The 14905-nt window shown below is 37.1% G+C and overlaps 1 protein-coding gene across 1 annotated transcript in view; it reads right to left on the bottom strand.

The window, feature by feature from the left end:
• Positions 1-12457: 12457 nt before the first annotated feature.
• LOC138917792 (regulator of DNA class I crossover intermediates 1-like) overlaps positions 12458-14905 on the bottom strand; it is a 72591-nt gene continuing 70143 nt past the window's right edge. Inside the window, exon 13 of the mRNA XM_070235958.1 lies at positions 12458-13222. Coding sequence (XP_070092059.1) covers positions 12758-13222 — 465 coding nt within the window. The 3' untranslated portion in view covers positions 12458-12757. The remainder of the gene's footprint in view (positions 13223-14905) is intronic.

The raw sequence follows: 14905 nt of genomic DNA, 5'->3' as shown, positions 1-14905 counted from the left end.
ACTTGTTGTTAGGATGAACTCCAACTTCCAACATCCTTACATGCTGGACTGGAAACCTAATAAGCTTCCTCAACTCTGTAAAATACAATTTGAAAAACTCCAGCTGAGGTAGACAACTTTTTATATGACTGAAGAGCCACTTTTTCTACTAAGAGGAACTACTGGACAAGTGATCAGAAGACACTGAAGCCTTTTTAGAGGTGTTTACAATCAGGGAAATCCCTGAGCTCCAAGATAGCTGTACCTTTAGGAACCAAAGTAAATAAATTACCTTTATATTTGAGGTTTAATCAGAAATCTCAGGTAACCTGAAAGTGCCAATAGAGAAGCCCTCTATTGCTAGATGTTAGAGGTCATTTATCAACACACTTGATAAATATAACATAGGTATAACTGGCAATTACATGACCTCTTCCTCCCTCAAACAACAAAAGGATGTTTATGGGGGATGAAGATGGCAGCATAAGAAGAGCCTGATCTTACCTCCTCCCACTTTCACAACAAATGTACAGCTACATATGGATCAATTCCCCCTGAAAAGAAACTAGAAGCTAGTGGAACACCTGCTCCACAACAAAGGAGAAAAAGGACCATATCAAGATGGGTAGGAGAGGCAGAGAAATAGCCCCAAATACCCCCATCCCCAGCATGGTGGCACACAATAGAGAGGAATGTCACCAGATGGGCACTTCTCCCAGAGAGTGAGGGGTGGGCTCCCCACATCAGGCAGTCCAGCCCCTGGGGTCTGCACCAGAGAGACAAGTTCCCAAAATATGCGGCTTAGAAAACCAACGGGGCTGACAACCAAGGGTTCCAAAGTGCTAAAGGAAACAGAGCCCCTCTTAAAGAGCAAACATGCAGTCTCACTCACCTAGAGACCCAGCAAAATAACAGCAGTCTGAAAAGTGCTAAAACTATATGTGAAAGAGAGTCATTTGTGAATCTAAAAACAGCAGCTAGAGGGGTGGGGGATGGTGAAAACACTCACTGGGGACTGAGGCACTGGCAGAGGCCACTGCTGCGCTCCCCACCTAACCTGCCCACACAGGTGGCTACAGCATTCCCTGCTCTCTGGCAGGTCATGCAGGTGTGAGCAGACACAGCATTCTCATGCACCCTAGCTAAAGTCTGAGAGCCCATGCCACTGTGACTGAAGAATGAGTGACAGAGGCATTATCCCACTCCCAGCCTAAAGCCGAAATGAATTCCCCTGCCCCTGGGCTGGGGCTCACAAGAGCGATCAGTCACGACAACCTCTCACTCCCAGCAACATCCCCCGAGCCTACCATCACACAAGAGCAAAGACAGGGCACATTCCAGCTGCAATGTGAAAGCCCATGAGCATGCTCATTCAAGTCAACCCGTCCCCTGCTTGTGAAGCCAGAAAGCAAGCCCTGCACCCTACACTCTCAAACTTCCTGGCTAAAGCCAGGAGGCTAATGGAATCAACACAGGGGACACTCCCTGACTGCCTGGCCCTGGTAGCTGTTGTTCCTGAAGTCCATGGAACTGTAACAATCAGAAAGACAGTTGTTAACAGGCTACCACCCCCCCGCCCAGGGCACTGTACCAACAGCAGGCTGAAACACAAACCTCGTCTTCCTATAAAAAAAGGCATATTTACCTAGCCTGGAGCTTCACCCTGAGGGAGAGGCTTCAGGTTTCCCACACATCTAGAGGCTACTGAGGCACTCTCAGGGAATGCAAGAAAGGAGATACTATCCTTGCACACCCCCTTGGCCTCACTACAGCTCAACAAGACTCCTCAGAAGGGAGCTTACACACTCATCAGGAACCCCAATATCTGCAACTATTGCCCTGGGGACACAACCACATCTCCTAGTCTGGAGGCCAGTAGGGATTACAACTGTAGCCCCAGAGGGCTTCCATTCAACCTGAAACTAGGTGCTAAATGAGATCTGTCCTCTTGGAACACTGACAAGTCTTGGCACACCCTCAACAACAGAGGCACATCAAGAATAAATCAGACAGTCTAGACAAACACAAAAGTTTAGAGAGAAAACTAGAGTAGGGATGAACGAGAAGGACCATCACCTACACAAGACCACACTTTCAAGATTGAGAGAGGTAGGAGTTTTCCCTAATACATAGAAACAAACACAGAGAGCCAAGCAAATGAAAAAACAAAGAAATATGCTCTAAACAAAGGAACAAGATAAAACGTCAAAAAAAGACCTTAATGATACAAAGATAAATAATCTACCTGATAAAGAATTCAAAGTAATGGTCATAAGGATGCTCACAGAACTTGGGAGAAGAATGGATAAACAGAGTGAGAAATTCAACACAGAGACAGAAAATATAAGAAGAACCAGTGAGAGCTGAAGAGCGCAATAACTGAAATGAAAAATACACTAGATGGAATCAATAGCTGATTAGATGACAGAGAAGTATGGATCAGTGAGCTGGAAGACAGGGTAGTGGAAATCACCCAATTAGAACAGAAAAAGAAAAAAGAATTTAAAAAATGAGGAAAATTTAAGGGACCTCTGGTGCAAGGTCAAGGATACTAACATTTGCATTATGGGGGTCCCAGAGGAGAAAAAAGAGAGAAAGGGGCAGAAAACCTATTTGAAGAAATAATGGTTGAAAACTTCCCTAACTTGGCTAAGGAAACAGAGATTCAGGTCCAGGAAGCACAGAGAGTCCCAAACAAGATGAACCCAAAGAGATCTACACCAAAACATATCATAAGTGAAATGGCAAAAGTTAAAGATAAAGAGAGAAAAACCACTAGTCACACACAAGGGACTATCAAATGATTTTTCAGGAGAAAGCTTATAGGCCAGAAGGGAATGACAGGATATATTCAAAGTGCTGAAAGGAAAAAACTTACAACCTAGAATACTCTACCTGGCAAGGTTATCCTTCAGAATTGAAGAAGAGTTTCCCAGACAGGGACACTACCACTAAACAGTTCAGCACCACTAAACTAGCCTTATAAGAAATGTTGAAGGGACTTCTTTAAGCAGAAAAAAAAAGGGCCATAACTAGAAATAAGAACATATACATAAGAAAAAACCTCACTGGTAAAGGCAACTATATAGTAAAGGTAGTGGATCAACAACTTATAAAACTAGTATGAAAATTAAAGGAAAAAAGTAGTAAAATCAACTGTAGTTACAGTAAGTAGTTAAGGGATACATGATGAAAACTTGTAAAATATGACATCAAAAACATAAACTGGGGGATTTAAAAATATAGAGCTTTTAGAATGCATTCGAACTTCATGAACTTTCAACTTAAATAGACCTCTCTACATAGAGATTGTTATATATGAACCTCACGGTATCCACAAACCAAAAACCTATAATAGATATACAAAAAATAAACAGAAAGGAACTCACATGTAACAATAAAGAAAGTCAACAAACCACAAGGGAAGAAAGGAACAGAGACAAACTACAGAAACAACCAGAAAACAATTAGTAAAACTGCAATAAGTACATATCCATCAATAATTACTTTAAATGTAAATTTACTAAATTTTCAAATCAAAAGACAAAAGGTGGCTGAATGGATCAAAAAACAAGACACATCTATATGCTATGTCTAAGAGACTCACTTCAGATCTAAAGACACACAGAATGAAAATGAAGGGATGGAAGAAGATATGCCATACAAATGGAAAAAAAAGAAAGCTGGGGTAGCAATATTACTATCAGGCAAAATAGACTTTAAAACAAAGACTGTAACAAAAGACAAAGAATGGCAATATCTAATGACAAAGGGATCAATCCAACAAGAGGATATAACATTTGTAAATATTTATGCACCCAACATAGGAGCACCTAAATAAATAAAGCAAATATGTAAAGAGAGAAACTGAAGTAATACAATAATAGTAGAGACTTTAATACCTCACTTACATCAAACGATAGATCATCCAGACAGAAAATCAACATGAAAACATTGGCCTTAAATAACACACTAGAACAGAAAGACTTAATAGATACATAAAGAACATTCCATCCAAAAACTGCAGAACATACATTCATTTCAAGTGCGCATGGAACATTCTCCAGGGTAGATCACATGTTAGGCCACAAAAAAGTCTCCAGAAATTTAAGAAGACTGAAATCATATCAGGTATCTTTGCTGACTACAATAATGTAAAACTAGAAGTCAACTATAAGAAGAAAACTAGAAAGAACACAAATACATGTAGACTAAACAATATGATACTATACAACCAACGGGTTAACAAAGAAATAAAGAGGAAATCAAAAAATACCTTGAGACAAATGAAAATGGCAAAACAACATTCTAAAATCTATGGGATGCAGCAAAAACAGTTATAAGATGGAAGTTTATAGCAATACAGGACTATTAAGAAAGAAGAAAAATCTTGAATAAACAATCTAACTTTACACCTAAAGGAACTAGAAAAGGAAGAACAAACAATGATCAAAGTTAGTAGAAGGGAAGAAAAAATAAAGTTCAGAGCAGAAATAAATGAAAGAGACGAAGAAAACAATAAAGATGATCAGTGAAACTAAGAGTTGGTTCTTTGAAAAGATAAACAAGACTGATAAATCTCTAGCCAGACTCATCAAGAGAGGACCCAAATCAATAAAATTAGAAAGGAAAGAGGAGAAGTTACAACCAACAGAAATACAAAAGACCATCAGAGATTACTATAAACAATTATATACCAACAAATTGGATAACCTAGAAGAAATGGACAAATTCCTACAAACACACATCTTTCAAGATTGAATCATGAATGAATAGACCAATTACTAGTAACAAAATTCAATCAGTAATTTAAAAACTTTCAGAAAAACAAGTCCAGACAGTTTCACAGGCGAATTCTACCAAAGACTTAAAGAACAGTTAATACCTATCCTTCTCAATTTATTCCAAAAAATAGAGGAAGAGGAAGAAATGCTTCCAAACTCATTTTTTTAAAAGATTTTATTTTTCCTTTTTATTCCCAAAGCCCCCAAGTACATAGTTGTGTATTTTTAATTGTGGGTCCTTCTAGTTGTGGTATGTGGGATGCCACATCAGCATGGCTTATTGAGCAGTGCCATGTCCGTGCCCAGGATTCGAACCAGTGAAACCCCAGCCCACTGAAGCAGAGCGCACGAACTTAACCACTCAGCCAAAGGGCTGGCCCATCCAAACTCATTTTATGAGGCCAACATGACCCTGATACCAAAACTAAACAAAGACATCACAAAAAAAGAAAATTACAGGCCAATATCTGTGATGAACACAGATGCAAAACATTATGTTAGCAAAACCAAATTCAACAATACATTAAATGGATTATACACCAAGATCCAGTGGGATTTATGCCAAGAATGCAAGGCTGGTTCAATATCCAGAAATCAAAGTGATAGGATAAAACTCATACGATCATATCAACAGATGCAGAAAAGCATTTAACAAAATTTAACATCTACTTATGATAAAAACTCTCAATCAAGTGGGTATAGAGAGAATGTACCTCCACATAATAAAGGCCATATATGACAAATCCACAGCTAACATCATATTCAACAGTGAAAAACTGAAAGATTTTCCTCTAAGATCAGGAAGAAGACAAGGATGTCCACTTTTGCCACTTTTATTCAACATAGTAAGACAGTCCTAGCAAGAGCAATTAGGTAAGGAAAAGAAATAGAAGGCATCCAAACAGAAAAGAAGTAAAACTGCCTCTGTTTGCAGATAACATGATATTACATATAGAAAACCCTAAAGACACCATCAAAAACTGTTAGAGCTAATAAATACATTCAGTAAAGTTGCACAATACAAAATCAACATGCAAAAATTGGTTGTACTTTTATACACTAGCAATGAATTATCAGAAAGAAAAATTAAGAAAATAATCCCATTTACATTTGCATCAAAAAGAATATAGTAACTAAGGATAATTTAACCAAGGAGGTGAAAGACCTGTATACTCTGAAAACTATAAAACACTGATGAAAGAAATTGAAGATGACACAAATAAATGGAAAGACATATCGTGCTCATGGTTTGGAAGGATTAATATTGTTAAAATGTCCATACTATGCAATGCAATCTACAGATTTAATGCAATCCTATCAAAATTCCAATGGCATTTTTCACAGAACTAGAACAAACAATCCTAAAATTTGTATGGAACCACAAAAGAGCCCGAATAGCCAAAGCAACCTTGAGAAAGAAGAACACAGCTGGAAGTATCAAGCTCCTTGATTTCAAAGTATACTACAAAGCTATAGTAGTCAAAATAGTATGATACTGGCACAAAAACAGGTACCTAGGTCAACAGAACAGAGAACCCAGAAATAAACCCATGAGTATATGGTCATTTAATCTATGACAAAGAAGGCAAGAATATATAATGAAGAAAAGACAGCCTTTTCAATAAATGGTGCTGGGAAAACTGGACAGCTACATGCAAAACAAAAAGAAACTGGACCACTATCTTACACCATATACAAAAATATATTTGAAATGGATTAAAAGTTTGCATGTAAGACCTGAAACCATTAAACTCCTAGAAGAAAACATAGGCAGTATGCTCTTTGACATCGGTCTTAGTAATATTAGTAATATTTTTTTAGACCTGTCTCCTCAGGCAAGGGCAACCAAAGAAAACATAAACAAATAGGACTAAATCCAACTAAAAAGCTTTCAAACAGTGAAGGGAACCATCAACAAAATGAAAAGGCAAGCTACTGAATGGGAGAAGATATTTGCAAATCATATATCTGATGGGTTAATATCCAAAATACATAAAGAAGTTATACAACTTAATATCAAAAACACAAACAACTTAACAAAAAAGGGGCAGAGGGCCTGAAAAAACATTTTTCCAAAGAAGACACACAGACAGCTAACAGGCACATGAAAAGATGCTTAACATCACTAATCCTCAGCGAAATGCAAATCAAAACCACAATGAGATATCACCTCACATCTTTTACAATGGCTATCATCAAAAAGACAAAAAATAACAAGTGTTGGCAAGGACGTGGAGAAAGAAAACCCTCATGCACTGTTAATGGAAATGTAAATTGGTGCAGCCACTGTGGAAAACAATATGGAGGTTCCTCAAAAAATTAAAAATAGAACTACTATATGATTCAGCAGTTCCACTGCTGGGTATCTATTAGAAAACAAAAACATTAATTTGATAAGATATATGCACCCCTATGTTCACTGCAGCATTATTTACAATAGCCAAGATACGAAAGCAACCTAAATGTCCATTGATAGATGAATGGATAAAGTTGATGTGGTATATATACAAAGAAATATTATGCAGCCATAAAAATGAATGAAATCTTACCATTTGTGACACCATGGATGGACTCAGAAGGTATTATGCTAAGTGAAATAAGTCACACAAAGATAATTCCTTTACAACTTCACTTATAGCAGAATCTAAAAAACAAAACAAACAAACCAGCAAAACAAAAGAGGAACAGACTTATAAACAAACTGGTGGTTGCCAGAAGGGAGGAGGGTTGGGGGTAGGTGAAATAAGTGAATGAGATTAAGAGGTGTAAACTTTCACTTATAAAATAAAGTCATGGGCATATAATGTATAGGCAATATAGTCAATTATATTGTAATAACTTTGTATGGTCACAGATATTTCAGTTAAATATATGTGTTGGAGCTCCTTACTCTATTCTCCTTATTAACTCTCTCTCATATTTTCTACTACTTTTTCTCTCCAGCATTCTGGATAATTTATTCTGATGTATATTTCATTTCACTAATTCTTTCTTCATTTATGTCTAATATGCTGCTAGACCCACTTATTGAGTCTTCAGCAGGTGGCAGAAATGGAAAACTGGGACTAGAGACTTGTAAAACTGAAAAAATTAGCAATGTTAGCATCTGACTTATACCTATAAAAACAATTCATTCATCCATTTGTCATGGTTCCTAACCTGTCAACATGGATTACACCAGGAGCAAACCCTAAGTCAAGTATTCAAGTGCAGGTAGTTTATTTGGGGTGACACACTGGCCTGGAATTAGAGAAGTTAAACAGGAAAGGAAGGAAGTTAATAAAGGGTTTATTATCAAGAAAGTTAACACTGTAAGCAAGTGAAGCTTAATCCTTGTGAAGAACTCTGGAAGAATGGTGTTTCTCCAACTTCAAAGTGCACAACATCACCTATTTAAGCAGAGATTCCTAGACCTCACTCCCAGAGATCCTGATTCAGTAGTTTTGGGGTGGGTTTTGTGAAAATAAATACAGGAAACCTCATTTAAAATGGAGCTGGGGAGCCCTGAAGGGGAGCTTTCATGCACTATCACTTGCCATACCTTACAGACCCCAAACAGGAAAAAGCATACCTCACAATCCCCAACAGGAAGAGGCTTACTTGACACACCCCAGCAGGAGGAAGGAAGAATTTCTCTTTGCCCAGCAACAGCGTGGCCAATGAGAAACCATCACACTCAGTCAATGAGAAGTCATTACCACCATGAACTCAGTCTCCTCCAAAAGACTTTTGTTCAAAACAGCCCCTCCCAGCTTTCATCTTTCCTCTGTAAAAGCAAGCCCCTCTCCTCTCTTCTCTGGACTTGCCTATGGTTAGCCATAGTTTGCATGTCCCAAATTACAAGTCCTCCGCTCTTCCCAAATACATTCATTTTGCTGGTAAAATAACAGGCTCTTTTGTTTTTTAAGGTCAACAGTTCTAAGAATTTGTATTTCTAACCAACTCCCAGACAGTAGTGATGTTAATGCTACAGGTCAGTGGATCACACTTTGAGTAAGCAGTAGTATAGAACACACTTCTGAGGGAGTTATCTTGCCCAAGAGGCAAGGAAACTGGGGTATTTATCCAACAACTCCCAACAGTCATTGTTTTAAAAGGCTGCTCTCAAACAGCATTAATTCCCTGGTACTTCCTCCCTGACTGAACATTGGCAGAGCAGGTGTCTGCAGCCAAGAGAAACCCCTCAGGAAATGAGTCACATGTGCTGGCAGCTGAAATCAGTTTGGCATGTATTGACAAGGAAAATGCCAAGGAAATGTGAGCAGATCATTGACACCATTTGCTACACTGCTATGTATAGTGTCATGGGGAAAATACACATTAAGCAAGAAATTACACAAATAAATTACAATGATAAGTGGTATAAAAGTAAATTACATGAGGCTCCCACTAAAGATAGCCTCATATTATTTCAGATGGCAACCTCCTAGAGTAGTTGATGCTGACCAAAACAATGCACTTTTACAACTCTGTTAAACACCAACTCCAGATCGGTATCGTATACATCTGCCATTACTGAATGCACAGTATCTTATTTGAAGTCACTGTGATTGGCAGTTTACACTACAAATGTGTGCGTAATTATTATTAAGTTTTCCATTTGTTTCATTTGGATAAACCTTAGCTAAGATTTACTTTGTTTTATAAACCTTAAATTGCAAATATGAAAAGCAAGCTATGTTTATTTACTTCAATTATTTTTTTTTATTAAATTGTTTCACCAAGAGAAAACCTAAAGCAGTATTGTATTTTGAGAAGTATGTTATAATTTATTCTATGTCTTTTTTATTTTGTAAATCTATACTCACTTTCCTTCCTAAATATATTTATCTCCTTAAAGCATCTAAAGAGTTAGCAACTGCAAAGTTAGGGAACAGTCCACAAAACTATCCTTACTTCAGTGGTTTCAAGTGCACACTCAGATTTCATAATATGCTGGAAGCACTCACTGAAAGCTGTTGTACTCACAGTTACAGTTTATGACGGGGAACGGATATAGATTAAAATCAGCCTAGGTTAGAAACACATAGGACAGAGCCTAGGAAAGGAATAAGTGTGGAGCTTCCAGTTGGCCTCTTCTATGGACAGTGTTATTTTCATGGTATCAATGTGTGACAACACCCACAGAGTACTGCCAAACAAGGAAGCTCATCTGAGCCTTGGTGTCCAAAGCGTTTATTGAGGCTCCGTAACAGTCCCATGGCTGATTGCCCACATGGCTGATGTCATTTTCTAGCTCCTTAAGAAGTCAAGCTGATACCGCTTGACTCTAAGTACCATCCTAAATCACACTGGTACTATCTGGCTTGGCCCAAGGTCCCCCCGCAAACAAAAACATTTCTGTCAGGCATGATATTCCAGGGCTTAGCAATTACCTCCCAAAAGCCAAGAGCTCAGGCCAGATTTCTTTTTGGGCAAGTTTAAATTCTCTACTACACTGTGCCTTACTCTGTTCTCATTGTGTGTGGTCACTGCACTAAAAAGCCCTGACATTCTTCTTCACCTTTTTGAGCTTAACTGCCACATTATGATATTGATAAAGATATAACTACTTGTGGACTTTTGTAATATACATGCTTCAACACTGCTAGACTCTCATCAGTATTTGGGAAAAAGTCAGTTTATTTGCTATTTGAAACCCACCCAAGACTCACAGCTCAATCTTATTCTAGTATCATCAGTGAGAGTTTTCTTTTTCCATATATAGGCATACCTTGTTTTATTGTGCTTCACTTTCTTGTACTTTGTAGATACCACGTTTTTGCGAGACCCTCCACCAGCAAAAAGATTACGACTTGCTAAAGGCTCAAACGATGGTTAGCATTTTTTAGCGATGAAGTATTTTTTAATTAAGGAATGTACATTTTTTGTTGCTGTTTTTAAAGATTTTATTTGGGGCAGGCCCGGTGGAGCAGCAAATAGTGCACACGTTCTGCATCTCGGCGGCCCGGGGTTCACCGGTTTGTATCCCGGGTGGGGACATGGCACCACTTGGCAAACCCCATGCTGTGGTAGTCGTCCCACATATAAAGTAGAGGAAGATGGACATGGATGTTAGCTCAGGGCCAGTCTTCCTCAGCAAAAAGAGGAGGATTGGCAGTAGTTAGCTCAGGGCTAATCTTCCTCAAAAAAAAAAAAGATTTTATTTTTCCTTTTCCTCCCCAAAGCCCCCCAGTACATAGTTGTGTATATATATATTTTTTAGTTGTGGGTCCTTCTAGTTGTGGCATGTGGGATGCCGCCTCAGCATGGCCTGATGAGTGGTGCTATGTCCGCACCCAGGATCCAAAACAACAAAACACTGGGCCGGCCCAGAGAAGCGTGTGAACTTAACCACTCGGCCACAGGGCCAGCCCTCTGTCTTTTTAGACATAATGCTATTACACACTTAATAGGCTACAATACAGTGTAAACATAACTTTTATATGCACTGGGAAACCAAAAAATTCCTGGGAATCGGTTTACTGGAGTATTTACTTTACTGCAGTACTCGCTTTACTGCAGTGGTCTGGAATTGAACCCACAATCTCTCTGAGGTATGCCTGTATTGGTCTTCATTGCTATATATGTCATATTTTGCAAAATAATAATGAGGATAATCAATCTATGATGTAATACCTTTTCTTTAATATCAGGATGAAAATCTGGCTTTTTGAAAAGCTATCAATTGTACATCAGATAGTTAAATTTTCCTTTCATGAGATGATTACTATACTTGAAAACAATTACTTAGGAGCGCATTGTTCTCTCTCTGAGGCAGCAAAGATAACTTCCTAAAACTAGCTAAAAACCTGAAGATTGCTACTGTTTAAACACTAACTTTTAGTATTTATAAATTGTTACGCTTCAAATCCCCTCTGCAATACAAACTATTGAGTGATATCCATGCATGTAAAAATGCAGTATCTAATCATTCTTTTCCTTAAAGGCACAGAAACTCCCTAACAATTTTATTTTTGGTTCCGTTAGATAGGAGAATGCCCCCTGTTGCGCACTTTGTAATACAGTCATACAAATGTCTGAGTATGAACGTTTAAAATCTTACTGCAAAAAACGTTATGTTGGAAACAAAACTTGTATTTTATAAATGAGAAATCTTGATGTAATATTTATGAAACAAATCTTAACAATGTTAAAATTAGTGAACATAAATCATTTTTTCCAATGTTGAACAATTCTTTTATAAAAGCATGAAAACATTTTTTTAATCTTGAAGAAAATAACACTTTCCTTTGAATTAATATAAGTTGGTACTTGTATTACAAAAAGCGTTATCCAGGGCCCACCCAGTGATATAGTGGTTAAGTTTGCAAGCTCTGCTTCAGCAGCCCGGGGTTCACTGGTTCAAATCCTGGGCAAGGACCTAGACACCTCTCATCACACCATGCTATGGCAGCATCCCACATACAAAATAGAGGAATAGTGGCAACACATGTTAGCTCAGGGCCAATCTTCCTCATCAAAAAAAAAAAAAGTTATCCAAACAAAATAGAAAATATATTGTATCTAAAACTTAATGCCAGAAATTTTTACTGAGGGTATAATATTTAATGTAAGTAGCTAAGAAAATCTTATAATGAGGTTAGAAAACATATTTGATATTTAGTATTATTTTGTGTCTTAAAATCTTGGAAGAGAACATTTTGACTAAAACATGCAAATGCACCAAATCTAACAATAAATGTGACAAGAAAGCAAGTAAACATATTTTTAATCCACAAACAGCAGCATATCATAATATAATGAATAATCACCATAAGAATGATAGTAAATTTACATATATATTATTTTCTAAAAACTTGAAGATACTAAAGAAATATCTATGCAAAGCAAATGCATAAATTAATAATATTAAAATGTTTAAAAATAAACCATAAATATATCTTGTGACTACTTCCACCTTGTGCTTAGCTGCATTTTCTCATTGCTTATTATGTTAATGAAATTCTGAACATTAAGTGAAATGCTAAATCTCAGGCTGAGATCTTAGCATATTAGTTGTTCTTAAGGATTTCCTGCCCTCCAGTGGTATCTGCCTTAATATTTTCACTGCACCTTTCAACATTACAAAGAGAAGACACATCACTTATACATTTACATTTTGAAATTATATCACACTGTATGGCATCATCTAACTTTTCTTTCATTACAGGTTCACTCTCAGTTTGTACCCATGCATCACATCTTGCAACTTGTACAGTGCAATTACTGCTTTTGTTTTGCACAATGTGTGCTGAATCACACTGAGACTGTGGAAACTGACCTGTCTTATCTTTAAGTGAGAACTGGTGAAAATTCTCATTTTGTTTATGAATTTTGGCATTGTTTTTAGCAATCCTATCATGTGGAAGTGTTGCCATCCTTTCTAAATAAAAACTGTTAGTTGTTTCTTTGGTTTTGATGGATCTCCTATTTGAATCTTCAATTTGCTGCAATATTTGATCTTCATCTTCAGACAGCTAAAAGAAATTTAGTAATTTTGCTGTAAATGATGCTTTAATTTTAAAAAATCATTCAATGACTTCAAAGCAGACATTCTTAAATTCACATCATGGAAAATTTCAAAATACAGAAGAGACTTTGGCAGGTGGCAAGTCAACCTGGACTTTTGATTTTTAAAAATCATGGAGGTTATGGATTTTTTAAATAACAAGAACAATAATGATAATGACAATCCTTGTATTACAAATTCAAAAGAAAGGGTCGGCCCTGTAGTGTAGTGGTTAAGTCAGGCGGGCTCCACTTCAGCAGCCCAGGTTCATGGGTTCAGATCCCATGGACCTACACTACTGCCAAGCCATACTGTCTTGGCAACCCATATACAAAATAGAGGAAGATCGGCACAGATGTTAGCTCAGGGCTAATCTTCCTCAGCAAAAAAAAAAAAAAAAAAAACAAAGAGGAAGATTAACAACCGATGTTAGCTCAGAGAGAATCATCCTCACCAAAAAAAAAGAAAGAAAGCAAAAGAGCTAAAAAAGAGAAGGGGAATTTTGTCTCTTATCAGTCTCTATAATCACAGGCTACATCATCCCCGTACCCTTTCACACAGAGGAAACGATATACACCACACTCTTCAACCACTTAAAAAGAATGGAGTAGAAGTAATAACTTCGAAAGAAACAGTTGACACATATAACTTGTTCAACTATTCACTCATTGACTTTAGTCAAAAGATATCTATATTGTATCTTTTATGGGCCCAGTCTCATCAAAGAAACAACTTAAGGAGAGTATCGGCTAACAGAAAATCAAATAGAGAAAAGGAAAATTAAACAGCAATAAATATCACAACTGTTACATAAAAAGTCAAATTTTAAGTACTTTTAATAGGTTTATATTTCAATTTACTAGCTTGAATTTTTCAACTTCACAAAAAATTTATCTCTTAATTACTGCACTAACCAAAATATTCTTTTAGTGAAAATCTTATATAAAAGTACTGATTAGCCAAGCTAAAAAAAAAAAAAAAAGGCAGAGTTAACATTAAAAACCAAAATGAGGTATACGTCTCAGTTGTTTGGCACTGAAATAGGAAAAGTAAGCCCAAGAAACAGCATTAAGACTGGCTGCACACAAATTAGAGAAAACAAGCTCAATACATTTGTTTATTCAAGAAACAAGTATTTTTTAGCATCTGCAATGCAAGTGAAGCAGACACAGTTGCTGCCCTCTTAAAGCACACGTTCTCATTGGTGGAAATGGCATTAACCAAATAATCACATGCGTGCATATGTAATGACAGAATGAGAAAAGCACTATGAAAAACAAGTATGAAGGACCTTGAGAGGATAATTGAGGGGCCTAATTTAGATTGAGGAACCAAAGAGGGGCTTTCAGAAGTAGCGACATATTTACGCTAAGACCTAAAGGATGAGTAACAGTAAGGCAGAGGAAACAGGATATATAAATAAATGCCCTGAAGCAGAAAAGAGACTGATAAAGTAAGGAAAGTGAAATGTCATACGTGCGGAGTGTGGTGAGAGAGGGAGAACACCAGAAGTTGAAGATGTAGCCAGACTATAAAGTAAAATAGAAATCCACTCAGAGGAATAACATGATTCAATTTAAGTTTTCAAAAGATCACGATGACTGCTAACTGGAGAAAAAGTGGAACAAGAGTGGAAAATAGATCTCTTAGG

This window comes from Equus caballus, chromosome 15, assembly GCF_041296265.1.
Source record: "Equus caballus isolate H_3958 breed thoroughbred chromosome 15, TB-T2T, whole genome shotgun sequence".
Classification (NCBI taxonomy): Eukaryota; Metazoa; Chordata; class Mammalia; order Perissodactyla; family Equidae; genus Equus; species Equus caballus.
This window is presented reverse-complemented; position numbering and strand designations above follow the sequence as displayed.